General features: G+C 44.7%; 1 protein-coding gene across 3 annotated transcripts in view; it reads right to left on the bottom strand.

Moving 5' to 3' along the window:
* Positions 1 to 2474: 2474 nt before the first annotated feature.
* Positions 2475 to 21520, bottom strand: part of LOC109882848 (carboxypeptidase Z) — a 38045-nt gene continuing 18999 nt past the window's right edge. Inside the window, exons 8-16 of one of the 3 annotated variants that reach the window (XM_031815060.1) lie at positions 19864 to 20108; positions 18350 to 18511; positions 15272 to 15430; positions 14286 to 14353; positions 14141 to 14208; positions 13226 to 13365; positions 11982 to 12081; positions 9400 to 9545; positions 2475 to 3639 (exon numbers count right to left, since the gene is read on the bottom strand). In XM_031815060.1, coding sequence (XP_031670920.1) covers positions 3376 to 3639; positions 9400 to 9545; positions 11982 to 12081; positions 13226 to 13365; positions 14141 to 14208; positions 14286 to 14353; positions 15272 to 15430; positions 18350 to 18511; positions 19864 to 20108 — 1352 coding nt within the window. In that variant the 3' untranslated portion in view covers positions 2475 to 3375. The remainder of the gene's footprint in view (positions 3640 to 9399; positions 9546 to 11981; positions 12082 to 13225; positions 13366 to 14140; positions 14209 to 14285; positions 14354 to 15271; positions 15431 to 18349; positions 18512 to 19863; positions 20109 to 21520) is intronic. The other 2 variants (XM_031815059.1, XM_031815061.1) reach the window with 2 other exon arrangements.

The following is a 21520-nucleotide window of genomic DNA, read 5'->3' as shown; positions in this document are numbered from 1 at the left end:
ACACTGACACAGCTATACACTGACACAGCTATACACTGACACAGCTTTACACTGACACAGCTTTACACTGACACAGCTTTACACTGACACAGTTTATACACTGACACGGCTATACACTGACACGGCTATACACTGACACGGCTATACACTGACACGGCTATACACTGACACGGCTATACACTGACACGGCTATACACTGACACGGCTATACACTGACACGGCTATACACTGACACGGCTATACACTGACACAGCTATACACTGACACAGCTATACACTGACACGGCTATACACTGACACGGCTATACACTGACACGGCTATACACTGACACGGCTATACACTGACACGGCTATACACTGACACGGCTATACACTGACACAGCTATACACTGACACAGCTATACACTGACACGGCTATACACTGACACGGCTATACACTGACACAGCTATACACTGACACAGCTATACACTGACACAGCTTTACACTGACACAGCTATACACTGACACAGCTATACACTGACACAGCTTTACACTGACACAGCTATACACTGACACAGCTATACACTGACACAGCTATACACTGACACAGCTATACACTGACACAGCTATACACTGACACAGCTATACACTGACACAGCTATACACTGACACAGCTATACACTGACACAGCTATACACTGACACAGCTATACACTGACACGGCTTTACACTGACACAGCTGACTAACTCTTCTGATGACTTGTTTAATATAGTACACAAACATCTCTGTCAGGACCTGGTCAACATCTCTGTCAGGACCTGGTCAACATCTCTGTCAGGACCTGGTCAACATCTCTGTCAGGACCTGGTCAACATCTCTGTCAGGACCTGGTCAACATCTCTGTCAGGACCTATGGACCCTAGTCAACATCTCTCTCAGGACCTGGTCAACATCTCTGTCAGGACCTGGTCAACATCTCTGTCATGACCTGGTCAACATCTCTGTCAGGGCCGATGGACCCTGGTCAACATCTCTGTCAGGGCCGATGGACCCTGGTCAACATCTCTGTCAGGGCCGATGGACCCTGGTCAACATCTCTGTCAGGGCCAATGGACCCTGGTCAACATCTCTGTCAGGGCCGATGGACCCTGGTCAACATCTCTGTCAGGGCCGATGGACCCTGGTCAACATCTCTGTCAGGGCCGATGGACCCTGGTCAACATCTCTGTCAGGGCCGATGGACCCTGGTCAACATCTCTGTCAGGGCCGATGGACCCTGGTCAACATCTCTGTCAGGGACGATGGACCCTGGTCAACATCTCTGTCAGGGCCGATGGACCCTGGTCAACATCTCTTTCAGGACCTGGTCAACATCTCTGTCAGGACCTGGTCAACATCTCTGTCAGGACTTGGTCAACATCTCTGTCAGGACCTATGGACCCTGGTCAACATCTCTGTCAGGGCCGATGGACCCTGGTCAACATCTCTGTCAGGGCCGATGGACCCTGGTCAACATCTCTGTCAGGGCCGATGGACCCTGGTCAACATCTCTGTCAGGGCCGATGGACCCTGGTCAACATCTCTGTCAGGGCCGATGGACCCTGGTCAACATCTCTGTCAGGACCTATGGACCCTGGTCAACATCTCTGTCAGGGCCGATGGACCCTGGTCAACATCTCGGTCAGGGCCTGGTCAACATCTCTGTCAGGGCCTGGTCAACATCTCTGTCAGGGCCTATGGACCCTGGTCAACATTACTGAAGGAAATAGATAGGGGCCATAGAAAGTTTGAACAAGAGAGAGGAGAGTATGGGAGGGGGGAGAGGAGAGGAGGGAAGGAGGTGAGGAGAGTAGGTGAGAGGAGAGGAGAGAAGGAGGAGAGGAGAGTAGGAGGAGAGTAGGAGGAGAGGAGAGAAGGAGAAGAGGAGAGTAGGGGGAGGAGAGTAGGGGAGGGGAGAGGGGAGAGGAGAGGAGGAGGAGAGTAGGGGGCGAGGAGAGTAGGGGGAGAGGAGGAGTGGGGAGGAGAGTAGGGGGCGAGGAGAGTAGGGGGAGAGGAGGAGTGGGGAGGAGAGAGTAGGGAGGAGGGGAGTATCTTTAGACATGCTGAGTCTTGAAGGCAGTAAGTCATCACAAGCTGCCTGTGTGTTTAGAATTTGCCCCCAATCCTTTAAAATGACAAATGTGTGTGTGTGCGTGCTAGGGTTTGTTTGTTTGTTTGTTTGTTTGTTTGTTTGTGTTTGTGTGTGTTTGTGTGTGTGTGTGTGTGTGTGTGTGTGTGTGTGTGTGTGTGTGTGTGTGTGTGTGTGTGTGTGTGTGTCCCAACCTGTCAGATCCACAAGTCCACTTTTTGTGACAGAAAGACATTGAAACAGAAGCATTGTTAGAACCCTGAGGAAGACAGAACTCAGAGGAGGAATGTTGTGATTAGAATGTCTTAATGGAACACAATAGAACACTGAGGAAGACAGAATGTCTTAATGAAACACAATAGAACACTGAGGAAGACAGAATGTCTTAATGAAACACAATAGAACACTGAGGGAGACAGAATGTCTTAATGGAACACAATAGAACACTGAGGAAGACAGAATGTCTTAATGAAACACAATAGAACACCCAATATGTTAATGGGGGCCCAGAATCATTCCTAGTCAGGACACAACACATGATCAGATTCCTGTCCATAGTGGCGGTAGGTGTTCCCCTGGTGGACAGGGTACCTGGCCTATCTACACAGGAAGACTAAACAGAACATAAGGCCTTCTGGTAACATGAGGGGAACGTCGGTGGTACTCCGGCCAGAGCTACATGTGATGGGGACAGAAACCAAAAAAAGATTGAGAATCAATTCATGCCTCTACTTGTAGGAGACATTCCACATAGCACCCATTCCCTTTACAGTGCACTACTTTTGACTATATAGGGAATAGGGTGCACTATATAGGGAATAGGGTGCACTATATAGGGAATAGGGTGCACTATATAGGGAATAGGGTGCACTATATAGGGAATAGGGTGCACTATATAGGGAATAGGGTGTACTATATAGGGAATAGGGTGCCATTTGGGATGCAAACTACAAATAATTTTTATTTTACCTAACTAGGCAAGTCAGTTTAAGAACAAATTCTTATTTTCAATGACGGCCTAGGAACAGTAGGTTGTTCAGGGGCAGAACGACAGATCTGTACCTTGTCAGCTCGGGGATTTGAACTTGCAACCTTTTGGTTACTCGTCCAACGCTCTAACCACTAGGCTACCCTGCCGCCCCACAATGCACTTGGGCTTTGGTCAAATGTAGTGCACCAAATAAGGGAATAGTGTGAGGGAATAAGGGAATAGGGAATAAGGGAATAGGGAATAGTGTGCCGTTTCAGTCATTATCCAGTCCATTCTTCTAGAAGTTCCGTAGCAGCCAGGTGGGAGCAGAGACTCCTGCCTGAGTAAAGTAGTTCCACCACCACGGCTTCTCCTGTCCCTCTCCTCCCATCCCCGGTTCTCCTCCCATCCCCGGTTCCCTGGGTTCCCTGGGTTCCCTCGGTTCTCCCGGCTCGGAGCGGCTGTAGCTCTGGAAGTGGTTGTAAGGGTCGAAGCGGTCATAAGTGTCCAGGGAGGAGCTGAGGAACATGTGGTAGTCTGGTCCTACTGGCTGAACAGGGACCTGGAGGAGAGAAATACATATCTTTAATGAGAGGTAGGGGAGGAGGGAGGAGATAGGAACTGGAGAACAACAGGTGGTAGTCTGGTCCTACTGGCTGAACAGGGACCTGGAGGAGAGGAGAGAAATACATATCTTTAATGAAAGGTAGGGGAGGAGGGAGGAGAGGGGAGAGGGGAGGTCACTCAGGCCCAGAAGCCAGGATATGCATATAATTGGTAGTACTGAATAGAAAACACTTTGAAGTTTCTAAAACTGTTAAAATAATATACGAGAGTATAACACAAGTGTTAAAAATTGCAATTCCTATGGCTTCCACTAGATGGCAACAGTCTTTGTCCAAGGTTTCAGGCTTGTAACATGAATGCTGAAGAAAGAATATGACTTTGAAAAGAGAGTCAGCTTTGAAAATCAGTCTTGGGGCCATAAAGAGCATCGGCTTATTTTGTTGTCCTATTTGAATATACTTCTTTCCGTATGAAATATTATTGGTTATTTCACATTTTAGGGTACCTGAGGATTAAACAGAAACGTAGTTTGACTTGTTTGAACAAAGTTAAGGTGTAGTTTTTCGGGTTTCTATCTTGGCCAGTTGAACGAGTGGATTACTGAAATCGATGGCGCCAACTAAACTGACTTTTTTGGGATATAAAGAAGGATTTTATCTAACAAAATGACCATTCCTGTTGTAGCTGGGACCCTTGGGATTGCAAACAGAGGAAGATTTTCAGAAGTAGGTGATTTATTTAATCGCTGTTTGTGATTGAAAGATATGTTGTGGGGCGCCGTCCTCAAACAAAGGCAAGGGAATAAGGGAATAGGGAATAAGGGAATAGGGAATAAGGGAATAAGGGAATAGGGAATAAGGGGATAAGGGAATAGGGAATAAGGGAATAGTATGAGGGAATAAGGGAATAAGGGAATAGGGAATAGGGAATAGGGAATAAGGGAATAGGGAATAGGGTATAAGGGAATAGGGAATAAGGGAATAGGGAATAAGGGAATAGGGAATAAGGGAATAGTGTGAGGGAATAAGGGAATAGGGAATAAGGGAATAGTGTGAGGGAATAAGGGAATAGGGAATAAGGGAATAGTGTGAGGGAATAAGGGAATAAGGAATAAGGGAATAGTGTGAGGGAATAAGGGAATAGGGAATAAGGGAATAGGGAATAAGGAAATAGGGAATAAGGAAATAGGGAATAGGGAATAAGGGAATAGTATGAGGGAATAAGGGAATAGTGTGAGGGAATAAGGGAATAGGGAATAAGGGAATAGTGTGAGGGAATAAGGGAATAAGGAATAAGGGAATAGTGTGAGGGAATAAGGGAATAGGGAATAAGGGAATAGTGTGAGGGAATAAGGGAATAGGGAATAAGGGAATAGTATGAGGGAATAAGGGAATAGGGGCGCCGTCCTCAAACAAAGGCATGGTATGCTTTCACCGTAAAGCCTTTTGCAAATCTGAAAATGCAGTTAGATTTAAAAGAATGTCAGCTTTTAACCGATTGTGGAAGGACCACCAGAGGGCAGGCTGGGCTCACGGATCGTAGCCCAACAAGGCATGTGAGACAAGGTAACCGGAGGCAATTAAGCACAGCTGACGGTACTAATGACATACTCTCCTTCCCCTATAAGAGAGAGAATGGAACCAGCAGAGAAGGGGGGGGAAAACTATCTCTGGAAGATGGCCACCGAGAGAGAGGAGCTATCCAGGAAGAACCACTAAGAATGGCCACCGAGAGAGAGGAGCTATCCATGAAGAACCACTAAGAATGGCCACCGAGAGAGAGGAGCTATCCAGGAAGAACCACTAAGAATGGCCACCGAGAGAGAGGAGCTATCCAGGAAGAACCACTAAGAATGGCCACCGAGAGAGAGGAGCTATCCAGGGAGAACCACTAAGAATGGCCACCGAGAGAGAGGAGCTATCCAGGAAGAACCACTAAGACGGTGACAATCCCGTGACTTCTTGTTGTAGTTTAAAGATAATCCTATTGTGTTCCTGTTTCATCTGGAGAAGAAGATGTATGTTTTTCCTTGGGAGATTTTCATTGATTATGTTGGAGTGTTTGTGCTGACCAAATGCCCTCAATAGAGAACTGTGTTCAATCAAGAAAACCTACTCCTGACTCGTTTATTCCACCTTCCTGCTTTAGAGTGACGCCCAATGACTTGGTCCGCTCACATGATATCAGTTACTTGTATGTTCATAAATGTTTCATATTACGATTATTTATTTAAATTACGCACCCTCCAATTTCACCGGATGTTGTTGACAGGTACCTCGCTCAAGGGACGCCTAGCATTATACCTCAGATATCATGACCCTGACATCAACATAATATACCTCAGATATCATGACTCTGACATCAACATATTATACCTCAGATATCATTACACTGATATCAACACCTCAGATATCATGACTCTGACATCAACATAATATACCTCAGATATCATGACTCTGACATCAACATAATATACCTCATATCATTACACTGACATCAACACCTCAGATATCATGACCCTGACATCAACATAATATACCTCAGATATCATGACCCTGACATCAACATAATATACCTCAGATATCATGACCCTGACATCAACATAATATACCTCAGATATCATGACCCTGACATCAACATAATATACCTCAGATATCATTACACTGATATCAACACCTCAGATATCATGACTCTGACATCAACATAATATACCTCAGATATCATTACACTGACATCAACATAATATACCTCAGATATCATTACACTGACATCAACATAATATACCTCAGATATCATTACACTGACATCAACACCTCAGATATCATGACCCTGACATCAACACCTCAGATATGACACTGACATCAACATAATATACCTCAGATATCATGACACTGACATCAACATAATATACCTCAGATATCATGACACTGACATCAACACCTCAGATATCATGACCCTGACGTCAACACCTCAGATATCATGACCCTGACATCAACACCTCAGATATCATGACACTGACATCAACATAATATACCTCAGATATCATGACACTGACATCAACACCTCAGATATCATTACACTGACATCAACATAATATACCTCAGATATCATTACACTGACATCAACACCTCAGATATCATGACACTGACATCAACATAATATACCTCAGATATCATGACCCTGACATCAACATAATATACCTCAGATATCATGACACTGACATCAACATAATATACCTCAGATATCATGACCCTGACATCAACATAATATACCTCAGATATCATGACCCTGACATCAACATAATATACCTCAGATATCATGACCCTGACATCAACATAATATACCTCAGATATCATTACACTGATATCAACACCTCAGATATCATGACTCTGACATCAACATAATATACCTCAGATATCATTACACTGACATCAACACCTCAAATATCATGACCATGACATCAACATAATATACCTCAGATATCATTACATTGACATCAACATAATATACCTCAGATATCATTACACTGACATCAACACCTCAGATATCATGACCCTGACATCAACACCTCAGATATCATGACACTGACATCAACATAATATACCTCAGATATCATGACACTGACATCAACATAATATACCTCAGATATCATGACACTGACATCAACACCTCAGATATCATGACCCTGACGTCAACACCTCAGATATCATGACCCTGACATCAACACCTCAGATATCATGACACTGACATCAACATAATATACCTCAGATATCATGACACTGACATCAACACCTCAGATATCATGACCCTGACATCAACATAATATACCTCAGATATCATTACACTGACATCAACATAATATACCTCAGATATCATTACACTGATATCAACACCTCAGATATCATGACACTGACATCAACATAATATACCTCAGATATCATGACACTGACATCAACATAATATACCTCAGATATCATGACCCTGACATCAACATAATATACCTCAGATATCATTACACTGACATCAACACCTCAGATATCATGACACTGACATCAACATAATATACCTCAGATATCATGACACTGACATCAACACCTCAGATATCATGACCCTGACGTCAACACCTCAGATATCATGACACTGACATCAACACCTCAAATATCATGACTCTGACATCAACATAATATACCTCAGATATCATGACACTGACATCAACACCTCAGATATCATGACCCTGACGTCAACACCTCAGATATCATGACCCTGACATCAACACCTCAGATATCATGACACTGACATCAACATAATATACCTCAGATATCATGACACTGACATCAACACCTCAGATATCATGACCCTGACATCAACATAATATACCTCAGATATCATTACACTGACATCAACATAATATACCTCAGATATCATTACACTGATATCAACACCTCAGATATCATGACACTGACATCAACATAATATACCTCAGATATCATGACACTGACATCAACATAATATACCTCAGATATCATGACCCTGACATCAACATAATATACCTCAGATATCATTACACTGACATCAACATAATATACCTCAGATATCATTACACTGATATCAACACCTCAGATATCATGACACTGACATCAACATAATATACCTCAGATATCATGACACTGACATCAACACCTCAGATATCATGACCCTGACGTCAACACCTCAGATATCATGACACTGACATCAACACCTCAAATATCATGACTCTGACATCAACATAATATACCTCAGATATCATGACCCTGACATCAACATCATATACCTCAGACATCATGACCATGACATCAACATAATATACCTCAGATATCATTACACTGACATCAACATAATATACCTCAGATATCATTACACTGACATCAACACCTCAGATATCATGACCCTGACATCAATACCTCAGATATCATGACCCTGACATCAACACCTCAGATATCATGACCCTGACATCAACATAATATACCTCAGATATCATGACCCTGACATCAACACCTCAGATATCATGACCCTGACATCAACATAATATACCTCAGATATCATGACCCTGACATCAACACCTCAGATATCATGACACTGACATCAACATAATATACCTCAGATATCATGACACTGACATCAACATAATATACCTCAGATATCATGACCCTGACATCAACATAATATACCTCAGATATCATTACACTGACATCAACATAATATACCTCAGATATCATGACCCTGACATCAACACCTCAGATATCATGACCCTGACATCAACATAATATACCTCAGATATCATTACACTGACATCAACATAATATACCTCAGATATCATTACACTGACATCAACATAATATACCTCAGATATCATGACCCTGACATCAACACCTCAGATATCATGACCCTGACATCAACATAATATACCTCAGATATCATGACCCTGACATCAACATAATATACCTCAGATATCATGACCCTGACATCAACATAATATACCTCAGATATCATGACCCTGACATCAACATAATATACCTCAGATATCATGACCCTGACATCAACATCATATTTCTGAAAACACTGATCCTGACATCAACATCATATTTCTGAAAACACTGATCCTGACATCAACATCATATTTCTGAAAACACTGATCCTGGCACAGAAACATCACAGATAAAGTATATAATAAATAAATAATATATATATATATATATATAAATAACTTTACAAGTACCTTTTTGAGCACGAAGTTGACCCGGCCAGCTTTTTCCATGTGAGCAGGCAGGTAAATTCTCTTGCTGACTCTGGAGTAACCTTTAGCTGATGCTGTTATGATGTGTGTTCCTGAGTTCATTAACCTCCAGTAATCACCTTCCTCCGCTACAGAGAGAGAGGCAGGAGGGAGGGAGGGAGGGGAGGGAGGGAGGGAGGGAGGGAGGAAAGGGAGGGAGGGAGGGAGGGAGGGAGGGAGGGAGGGAGGGAGGGAGGGAGGGAGGGAGGGAGGGAGGGAGGGAGGAAAGGGAGGGAGGGAGGGAGGGAGGGAGGGAGGGAGGGAGGGAGGGAGGGAGGGAGGGAGGGAGGGAGGGAGGGAGGGAGGGAGGGAGGGAGGGAGGGAGGGAGGAAAGGGAGGGAGGGAGGGAGGAAAGGGAGAGAGAGAGGAGACAGGGAAGGAGACAGGGATGGAGGGAGAGAGAGAGAGATATCAAATACAAATCTTAGAATCAGCTATTAAAGACTTCCTGAACCCACTGGATTCTCCAATTACATTGAAAGAGTTACAGGACAAAATACAAACCCTCCAACCCAAAAAGGCCTGTGGTGTTGATGGTATCCTCAATGAAATGATCAAATACACAGACAAGAAATTCAATTGGCTAAACTAAAACTCTCTAACATCATCCATAGCTCTGGCCTCTTCCACAGTATTTTGAACCTGGGGCGGCAGGGTAGCCTATTGGTTAGAGTTTTGGACTAGTAACCGAAAGGTTTCATGTTCAAATCCCCGAGCTGACAAGGTTCTGCTCCTGAACAAGGCAGTTAACCCACTGTTCCTAGGCCGTCATTGAAAATAAGAATTTGTTCTTAACTGACTTGCCTGGTTAAATAAAGGTAAAAAAAAACAAGGACTGGTCACCCCAATCCACAAAAGTGGAGATAAATTTGACACCAATAACTACCGTGGAATATTCATCAACAGTAACCTTGGGAAAATCCTCTGCATTATCATTAACAGCAGACTCGTACATTTCCTCAATGAAAACAATGTACTGAGCAAATGTCAAATGATCTTTTTACTAAATTACCGTACAACAGACCACATATTCACCCTGCACACCCTAATTGACAAACAAACAAACAATCCAAAACAAATGCAATGTCTTCTCACGCTTTGTTGACTTAATTTGGCATGAGGGTCTGCTATACAAACTGATGGAAGGTAAAACATACAACATTATAACATCCATGTAAACAAACAAACAAACATTTCTTCACACAGGGTCGTGGGGTGAGACAGGGATGCAGCTTAAGCCCCACCCTCTTCAACATTCATATCAACTAATTGGCAAGGGCACTAGAACAGTCTGCAGCACCAGGCCTCACCCTACTAGAATCTGAAGTCAAATGTCTACTATTTGTTGATGACCTGGTGCTTCTGTCACCAACTGAGGAGGGCCTACAGCAGCACCTAGATCTTATGCACAGATTCTGTCAGACCTGGGCCCTGACAGAACTTCCACAAAGCTGTGAACGAGCTGAGAGACAAGGCAAGAAGGGCATTCTATGCCATCAAAAGGAACAAAATTACACATTCCAATTAGGATTTGGCTAAAAACACTTGAATCAGTCATAGAGCCCATTGCCCTTTACGGTTGTGAGGTCTGGGGTCTGCTCACCAACCAATAATTCATCAAATGGGTCAAACACCAAATTGAGACTCTGCACGCAGAATTCTGCAAAAATATCCCCTGTGTACAATGTAAAACACCAAACAATGCACGCAGAACTGAAAAGCCGATACCTGCTAATGATTAAAATCCAGAAAAAACTGTTCAATTCTACAACCACCTAAAAGGAAGCGATTCCCAAACCTTCCATAACAAAGCCATCACCTACAGAGAGATGAACCTGGAGAAGAGTCCCCTAAGCAAACTGGTCCTGGGGCTCTGTTCACAAACACAAACAGACCCCACAGAGCCCCAGGACAGCAACACAATTACACCCAACCAAATCATGAGAAAACAAAAAGATAATTACTTGAAAAAACTGAGTAAACTAGAATGCTATTTGGCCCTAAACAGAGAGTACACAATAGCAGAATACCTGACCACTGTGACTGGAAGGAGGGAGACAGGGAAGGAGGGAGACAGGGAAGGAGGGAGACAGGGAAGGAGGGAGACAGTGACATGTTGTTACAGGCTAACCACCATGAGAAAATGTTTGTCTTGATGTCACGTCTCTCCAGTAATGACACAACGTCAAAAAGAATGTTGTGATTCCTTGCGTGTATACTTCCAACATCTCTACATTTCCACCATACAATGTAAACTGCTTGGAGCGTCTGTAAAAGCTCTGTGAATGAAACTAGTTCTGATCTATGTCCCAAATGGCCCCTTTCTCCCTCCATAGAGCTCTAACAGATGACCCTGCTCAGAAGCAGCCATTTTGGCTCCTTTCTCCCTCCATAGAGCTCTAACAGAGGACCCTGCTCAGAAGTACCCATTTTGGCTCCTTTCTCCCTCCATAAAGCTCTAACAGAGGACCCTGCTCAGAAGCAGGTATCAGGTATTACGGTGTTACAGGTATTACGGTGGTTACCTGTGGTGACATCTTTACGAATTCCCCTGACAGATATGGATGCTCCCTTTATTCCATAGCCCTCTTCATCCTTCACCACTCCCTTAATACCTCTGTGGACCTGGAGAAGACAAGGAACGACAGGGAATATCAGGGAATATCAGGGAATATCAGGGAATATCAGGGAATATCAGGGAATATCAGGGAATATCAGGGAATATCAGGGAATATCAGGCTTATTTGAACAAAATTCCCTGGTTTTCCAGGAATCTCAGTTGCTGGAATCCTAGATATACTGCTTATTCCCCCCTCATTCCAGGATTCTCCCAAACAGGATTCCTGGATATACGGCTTATTCCCCCCTCATTCCATGATTCTCCCAATTTGGATTCCTGGATATACGGCTTATTCCCCACTCATTCCATGATTCTCCCAACCAGGATTCCTGGAAACCCAGGAAATTTGAGGGGGGGGGGGGGGGGGGGGGGGAGTTTCCAGGAATTTGCAAACCTATCAGTGAATGGCAGGGAATGCTAAGGTCAGTGGAGGCTGGTGGGCGGGAGAAATATATAGTAGGAGGGCAGCTTAAAACTTCTTCGGGATGTGTTGATACAAAATTTGGAACAGAAATGCAATGGTTCATTGGATCAGTCTAAAACTTTGCACATACACTGATGCCATCTAGTGGCCAAAATCTAAATTACACCTGGGCTGGAATAATACATTATGGCCTTTCTCTTGCATTTCAAAGATGATGGTACAAAAAAAATACAAAAGAACATTTTTTTTTCTTCTTTGTATTGTCTTTCACCAGATCTATTGTGTTATATTCTCCTACATTCCTTTCACATTTCCACAAACGTCAAAGTGTTTCCTTTCAAATGGTGTCAAGAATATGAATATCCCTGCTTCAGGGCCTGAGCTACAGGCAGTTAGATTTGGGCATGTCATTTTAGGTGAACATTTGGGGAAAAAAAGGGGGTGGATCCTTAAGAGGTTTTAACAGAACGGCTGTATTGGAATGAATGGAACGGTATCAGACACATCAAACACATGTTTTCCATGTGTTCAATATACTGTTCCATGTAATCCATTCCAGCCATTACAAAGAGCCAGCTGTCCTCCTATATCTCTGCCCACCAGCCACCACTGATAAGGACATTAAACATGGTCAGAAAATGATGAGACAGCACAAAGGCCTTCTACGGTATAACTACGGCACAAAATGGCTGCCTGGTCGCCGGGCTATAGAGAGGCAAACCCACCGACTCCATGAAACTGAGCAAGGCCTCCTTGTTCCTGAGCCACTCTGGGTAGAGCTCCTCTTCAGAAGGGAACTTGTCACAGCCCAGCTCCACTGTAATCTCCAGACAGTTAGTGTGGAGGTAGTTAAAGTCTGACATGCCTACGGTACCGGAGAAATAGAGAGTTAGGACACACCGTAAATATATACACTAGACAGTCAAGTACTGAGAATTAACAGACAGAGACAGGAATAAGAGGGGGAGGTTAAGGAGAGGAGGAGAGAAAAGAGGAGGAAGAGAGGAGGAGAGAAAAGAGGAGGAGAGGAGGAGAGGAGTAGAGGAAAAGAGGGGGAAGAGAGGGGGAGAGGAGAAGTTGAAAGAGGAAAAGAGGAGGAGAGAGAAGAGAAAGAGAGGAGGAAGAGGAGGAGGAGAGAGAAAAGGAGGAGGAAGAGGAGGAGGAGAGAGAAAAGGAGGAGGAGAGGAGGAAAGGAAAGAGGAGGAAGAGAGAAGAGGAGGAGGAAGAGAGGAGGAGGGAGGAAAGGAAGATGGAGGAGAGGAAGAGAGGAGGAGAGGAGGAGAGGACGAGAGGAGAAGAGGAGGAGAGGACGAGAGGAGGAGAGAAAAGAGGAGGAAGAGAGGAGGAAGAGAGGAGGAGAGGAGGAGAGAGAAGAGAAAGAGAGGAGGAGGAAGAGGAGGAGGAGAGAGAAGAGGAGGAGAGAAGGAGGAGGAGAGAAGGAGGAGGAGAGGAGAAGTTGAAGAGGAAGAGAGGAGGAGAGAGAAGAGGAAGTGAGGAGGAGAGGAAGAGAGGAAGAGAGAGTAAGAATGACACGAGGAGGAGAGAGAATGACACGAGGACAAGAGGAGAGACAGAATGACACAAGGAGGAGAGACAGAATGACACGAGGAGGAGAGGAGAAGATATAGAAGGTTCCGTACCCCCTGGGAAGCTGTACCACAGAGCTCCGTTGATGATGCCTCCACTTCGGATGAAGGACGCTCCACACCTAGAATATACAATATATAGGTCATGTAACAGGGGGGTAATATAATCATTCATAATAATAGCCAGGAATATAATCACCTCTCCGTGTTGTTGTCGGCCATGCTGGCGTGAGAGTCTGCGTATGTCCGGGCCAGCTGCTTAAATGCCTGCAGAGAGGAACACAGTCACTCTTCAACATGGCATTTTCTGGCCTGGGAACAGAAGAGGTTTTCACCACTGACATGAACTAGGTGTAGAACAGGGTACCTGTTGGTCAGGTTTAGGACAGGCACCTGCTGGTCAGGTTTAGAACAGAGTACCTGTTGGTCAGGCTTAGAACAGAGTACCTGTTGGTCAGGTTTAGGACAGGAACCTGTTGGTCAGGTGTAGGACAGGGTCCCTGTTGGTCAGGTTTAGGACAGGTACCTGTTGGTCAGGTTTAGGACAGGTACATGCTGGGTAGGTTTAGGACAGGTACCCGTTGGTCAGGTTTAGGACAGGTACCCGTTGGTCAGGTTTAGGACAGGGTACCTGCTGGTCAGGTATAGAACAGCGTACCTGTTGGTCAGGTTTAGGACAGGTACCTGTTGGTCAGGTGTAGAACAGGTACCTGTTGGTCAGGCGGAGGACAGGACAGGGTACCTGTTCATCAGGTGTATTACAGGACAGGGTACCTGTTCATCAGGTGTAGGACAGGGTACCTGTTCATCAGGTGTATTACAGGACAGGTTACCTGTTGGTCAGGTGTATTATAGGATAGGTTACCTGTTCATTAGGTGTAGGACAGGACAGGGTACCTGTTCATCAGGTGTAGGACAGGACAGGGTACCTGTTGGTCAGGTGTAGGACAGGACAGGGTACCTGTTCATCAGGTGTATTACAGGACAGGTTACCTGTTGGTCAGGTGTATTACAGGACAGGGTACCTGTTCGTCAGGTGTATTACAGGGCAGGGTACCTGTTCATCAGGTGTATTACAGGGCAGGGTACCTGTTCATCAGGTGTATTACAGGGCAGGGTACCTGTTCATCAGGTGTATTACAGGACAGGGTACCTGTTCATCAGGTGTATTACAGGACAGTGTACCTGTTCATCAGGTGTAGGGGAGAACATCCTCTCTTCATGGAGGTGTCTAGAGAAGTCAAAGGGATAAGAGATCACCAGCTCTCCGCCATGGAGGCTCGCAGACTGGACAAACGGCACAGACCTGATCCACTTCATCACTGCATAGGTCTCTGAAGCTACCTGAGAGAGGAGAGGAGAGGAGAGGAGAGGAGAGGAGAGGAGAGGAGAGGAGAGGAGAGGAGAGGAGAGGAGAGGAGAGGAGAGGAGAGGAGAGGAGAGGAGAGGAGAGGAGAGGAGAGGAGAGGAGAGGAGAGGAGAGGAGAGGAGAGGAGAGGAGAGGAGAGGAGAGGAGAGAAGGAGAGAAGGAGAGAAGAAGGATAATTACACATATCCCTTTCAAAACTGGTTTTGTCTAAAACTCTGGACACCCCTAGAACATATCTTACCAAAACAGTAGGAATGTCCTGTACCTTACCAAAACAGTAGGAATGTCCTGTATCTTACCAAAACAGTAGGAATGTCCTGTATCTTACCAAAACAGCAGGAATGTCCTGTATCTTACCAAAACAGTAGGAATGTCCTGTACCTTACCAAAACAGTAGGAATGTCCTGTACCTTACCAAAACAGTAGGAATGTCCTGTACCTTACCAAAACAGTAGGAATGTCCTGTACCTTACCAAAACAGTAGGAATGTCCTGTATCTTACCAAAACAGTAGGAATGTCCTGTACCTTACCAAAACAGTAGGAATGTCCTGTACCTTACCAAAACAGTAGGAATGTCCTGTACCTTACCAAAACAGTAGGAATGTCCTGTACCTTACCAAAACAGTAGGAATGTCCTGTATCTTACCAAAACAGTAGGAATGTCCTGTACCTTACCAAAACAGTAGGAATGTCCTGTACCTTACCAAAACAGTAGGAATGTCCTGTACCTTACCAAAACAGTAGGAATGTCCTGTACCTTACCAAAACAGTAGGAATGTCCTGTATCTTACCAAAACAGTAGGAATGTCCTGTACCTTACCAAAACAGTAGGAATGTCCTGTACCTTACCAAAACAGTAGGAATGTCCTGTACCTTACCAAAACAGTAGGAATGTCCTGTATCTTACCAAACAGTAGGAATGTCCTGTACCTTACCAAAACAGTAGGAATGTCCTGTACCTTACCAAAACAGTAGGAATGTCCTGTACCTTACCAAAACAGTAGGAATGTCCTGTACCTTACCAAAACAGTAGGAATGTCCTGTACCTTACCAAAACAGTAGGAATGTCCTGTACCTTACCAAACAGTAGGAATGTCCTGTACCTTACCAAAACAGTAGGAATGTCCTGTATCTTACCAAAACAGTAGGAATGTCCTGTACCTTACCAAAACAGTAGGAATGTCCTGTACCTTACCAAAACAGTAGGAATGTCCTGTACCTTACCAAAACAGTAGGAATGTCCTGTACCTTACCAAAACAGTAGGAATGTCCTGTACCTTACCAAAACAGTAGGAATGTCCTGTACCTTACCAAAACAGTAGGAATGTCCTGTATCTTACCAAAACAGTAGGAATGTCCTGTACCTTACCAAAACAGTAGGAATGTCCTGTACCTTACCAAAACAGTAGGAATGTCCTGTACCTTACCAAACAGTAGGAATGTCCTGTACCTTACCAAAACAGTAGGAATGTCCTGTACCTTACCAAAACAGTAGGAATGTCCTGTACCTTACCAAAACAGTAGGAATGTCCTGTACCTTACCAAAACAGTAGGAATGTCCTGTACCTTACCAAAACAGTAGGAATGTCCTGTACCTTACCAAAACAGTAGGAATGTCCTGTACCTTACCAAAACAGTAGGAATGTCCTGTACCTTACCAAAACAGTAGGAATGTCCTGTACAGTAGGAATGTCCTGTATCTTACCAAAACAGTAGGAATGTCCTGTACCTTACCAAAACAGTAGGAATGTCCTGTACCTTACCAAAACAGTAGGAGTGTCCTGTACCTTACCAAAACAGTAGGAATGTCCTGTACCTTACCAAAACAGTAGGAATGTCCTGTACCTTACCAAAACAGTAGGAATGTCCTGTACCTTACCAAAACAGTAGGAATGTCCTGTATCTTACCAAAACAGTAGGAATGTCCTGTACCTTACCAAAACAGTAGGAATGTCCTGTACCTTACCAAAACAGTAGGAATGTCCTGTACCTTACCAAAACAGTAGGAATGTCCTGTACCTTACCAAAACAGTAGGAATGTCCTGTACCTTACCAAAACAGTAGGAATGTCCTGTATCTTACCAAAACAGTAGGAATGTCCTATACCTTACCAAAACAGTAGGAATGTCCTGTACCTTACCAAAACAGTAGGAATGTCTTATACCTTACCAAAACAGTAGGAATGTCCTGTACAGTAGGAATGTCCTGTATCTTACCAAAACAGTAGGAATGTCCTGTACCTTACCAAAACAGTAGGAATGTCCTGTACCTTACCAAAACAGTAGGAATGTCCTGTACAGTAGGAATGTCCTGTATCTTACCAAAACAGTAGGAATGTCCTGTACCTTACCAAAACAGTAGGAATGTCCTGTACCTTACCAAAACAGTAGGAATGTCCTGTACCTTACCAAAACAGTAGGAATGTCCTGTACCTTACCAAAACAGTAGGAATGTCATGTACCTTACCAAAACAGTAGGAATGTCCTGTACAGTAGGAATGTCCTGTACCTTACCAAAACAGTAGGAATGTCCTGTACCTTACCAAAACAGTAGGAATGTCCTGTACAGTAGGAATGTCCTGTACCTTACCAAAACAGTAGGAATGTCCTGTACCTTACCAAAACAGTAGGAATGTCCTGTACCTTACCAAAACAGTAGGAATGTCCTGTACCTTACCAAAACATTAGGAATGTCCTGTACAGTAGGAATGTCCTATACTTTCCCACATCAACAGAAGAATAAGTTCCCATACCATCGGAGAGGTACCTACACCTGAGGGACTTGCCATAGAGAAGCTAGTTACATCACTCATGTGTACACACCTCTCCGATGGCCTCACTGGCGCCATCCCACTACCGACACCAGTGTAGCGAGATTAGTGATATATACATACCTTACCAAACCAGTAAGAGTCTGGGATGGGGATGTGGTCTGTGCGGAACCGTTTCATCCTGCGATTCCGGTAGAGGATAGACGTAAGGTCAGGAAAGTTCCGGTTCAAGTCGAGGTTCTGAGCGTTGGTGCGACCTACCGTCCAACCGTTGAACTCGTGACCCTACACAGACACACACAGAGGGTAAAGGTCGTGACCGTACACAGACACACACAGAGGGTAAAGGTCGTGACCCTACACACACACACACAGAGGGTAAAGGTCGTGACCCTACACAGACACACACAGAGGGTAAAGGTCGTGACCCTACACAGACACACACAGAGGGTAAAGGTCGTGACCCTACACAGACACACACAGAGGGTAAAGGTCGTGACCCTCCACAGACACACACAGAGGGTAAAGGTCCTGACCCTACACAGACACACACAGAGGGTAAAGGTCGTGACCCTACACAGACACACACAGAGGGTAAAGGTCGTGACCCTACACAGACACACACAGAGGGTAAAGGTCGTGACCCTACACAAACACACACAGAGGGTAAAGGTCGTGACCCTAGACATGGTTGAACACCCCACGACCCTGCAGGAGCGTGACGGGGAGGAGTGAAGAATCATGGGTAATGGGAAGACATGTCGGTTAGAAGAATGTGATTGGATAGGATGAATATAAGAGGTCAGGAGTGTTTTGTTGACCATGTGACCCAGAAGAGGGCCCAGAGATTTTCCCAGTCAAGTCACATGATCGTTCTTTATACAGGAAGTAACTTAGGGACAGACTATGTAATCCGTCTGGAGAGAACAAGCTGTCCAGTAAACATTTTATTTAATTACAATTATTTTACGAGGCAAGTCAGTGAAGAACAAATTCTTATTTAAAATGACGGCCTACACCGTCCGAACCCGGACGACGCTGGGCCAATTGTGCGCCGCCCTATGGGATTCCCCATCACAGCCGGGTTGTGATACAGCCTGGATATCGAACCAGGGTGTCTGTAGAGACATGCTGTTTGTGTGAAGACAGCCCAGAAATCCCTCGGTTGTTTGAAAAGATGATGATAAAGACAATAGAGCTGCCCACTGCTGTTGGGAAAAAACAACGACTAGACGTTCTATCTATTAAAAATACATTTGTTAAATTTGTTATTTCAAGAAAAACGTTTTGAGATTTCTAGCAGAGTTACTTCTTCGACCTTAAACACAGTTACAAAAATAAAATAAAAATGGCACTGCGTTTCCATGACAACAGTCTAACCGACTGCTCTTGTTGATTGGTTAAGGACACTGTCACTCTGTCTCTCTGGTAGTGGGAGGGGCTGGCTGAACCAATAGGAGAGCTCAGGTAGATGATAGGCAGTTGGAAAAGGGGCAAGGCTTAGAAAGAGAAGAGCCCCAACACATGCTGTCACAGACTCTATATAATGGAGAAGATAGGAGGCGTGGCCTCTTTCTATCTCTACGCGGCGGTTGGTTGGTTCCGGCTTCGACGTTTTTTTTAAATTTCCGATTTACTTCCTGGTTGTGGTGTGGTTGTTGTTCCGGGTCGTTGCTATCCTCTACCTCGGCGGCCGCCAGCTCGTAACCGTCGGGGTTCATGGATGCCAGGATGTGGATGCGCGTGGTGTTTACGAGCGTCTGGATACGCTGGTTGCCAAGGAGATACTCGGAACACAGGTACTGGGCCAGGTAGAGCAGCAACTGACGACCCAGGACCTCGTTGCCATGCATGTTGCCAACCAGCTTGATCTCCGGTTCCACTGAGGAGGGGGAGATGGGGGAGGGAGAGGGAGAGGAGGGGGAGGAAGGGAGGGGGTGAGAGACACAGGAAAGGAATTGCTCAAGACAACCTGCGTCAAAGTTCATTTTAGAAGATGTTAAGACACAGGAGATACTCAACTAGCCCTGTACCAATAGGCTTTAATAAACAGGAGGTCCTCAACTAGTCCAGTACCAATAGGCTTTAAGACACAGGATGTCCTCAACTAGTCCTGTACCAATAGGCTTTAATAAACAGGAGGTCCTCAACTTGTCCAGTACCAATAGGCTTTAAGACACAGGATGTCCTCAACTAGTCCTGTACCAATAGGCTTTAAGACACAGGATGTCCTCAACTAGTCCTGTACCAATAGGCTTTAAGACACAGGATGTCCTCAACTAGTCCTGTACCAATAGGCTTTAAGACACAGGATGTCCTCAACTAGCCCTGTACCAATAGGCTTTAAGACACAGGATGTCCTCAACTAGCCCTGTACCAATAGGCTTTAAGACACAGGATGTCCTCAACTAGCCCTGTACCAATAGGCTTTAAGACACAGGAGGTCCTCAACTAGTCCTGTACCAATAGGCTTTAAGACACAGGAGGTCCTCAACTAGCCCTGTACCAATAGGCTTTAAGACACAGGAGGTCCTCAACTAGCCCTGTACCAATAGGCTTTAAGACACAGGATGTCCTCGACTAGCCCTGTACCAATAGGCTTTAAGACACAGGATGTCCTCAACTAGCCCTGTACCAATAGGCTTTAAGACACAGGAGGTCCTCGACTAGCCCTGTACCAATAGGCTTTAAGACACAGGAGGTCCTCAACTAGCCCTGTACCAATAGGCTTTAAGACACAGGAGGTCCTCAACTAGTCCTGTACCAATAGGCTTTAAGACACAGGAGGTCCTCAACTAACCCTGTACCAATAGGCTTTAATAAACAGGAGGTCCTCAACTAGCCCTGTACCAATAGGCTTTAAGACACAGGAGATACTCAACTAGTCCTGTACCAATAGGCTTTAATAAACAGGAGGTCCTCAATTAGTCCTGTACCAATAGGCTTTAAGACACAGGAGGTCCTCGACTAGCTCTGTACCAATAGGCTTTAAGACACAGGAGATACTCAACTAGTCCTGTACCAATAGGCTTTAAGACACAGGAGGTCCTCGACTAGCTCTGTACCAATAGGCTTTAAGACACAGGATGTCCTCAACTAGCCCTGTACCAATAGGCTTTAAGACACAGGATGTCCTCAACTAGCCCTGTACCAATAGGCTTTAAGACACAGGAGGTCCTCAACTAGCCCTGTACCAATAGGCTTTAAGACACAGGAGATACTCAACTAGCCCTGTACCAATAGGCTTTAATAAACAGGAGGTCCTCAACTAGTCCTGTACCAATAGGCTTTAAG

The sequence above is a fragment of the Oncorhynchus kisutch genome, unplaced genomic scaffold (assembly GCF_002021735.2).
Source record: "Oncorhynchus kisutch isolate 150728-3 unplaced genomic scaffold, Okis_V2 Okis07a-Okis12b_hom, whole genome shotgun sequence".
Lineage (NCBI taxonomy): Eukaryota > Metazoa > Chordata > Actinopteri > Salmoniformes > Salmonidae > Oncorhynchus > Oncorhynchus kisutch.
This window is presented reverse-complemented; position numbering and strand designations above follow the sequence as displayed.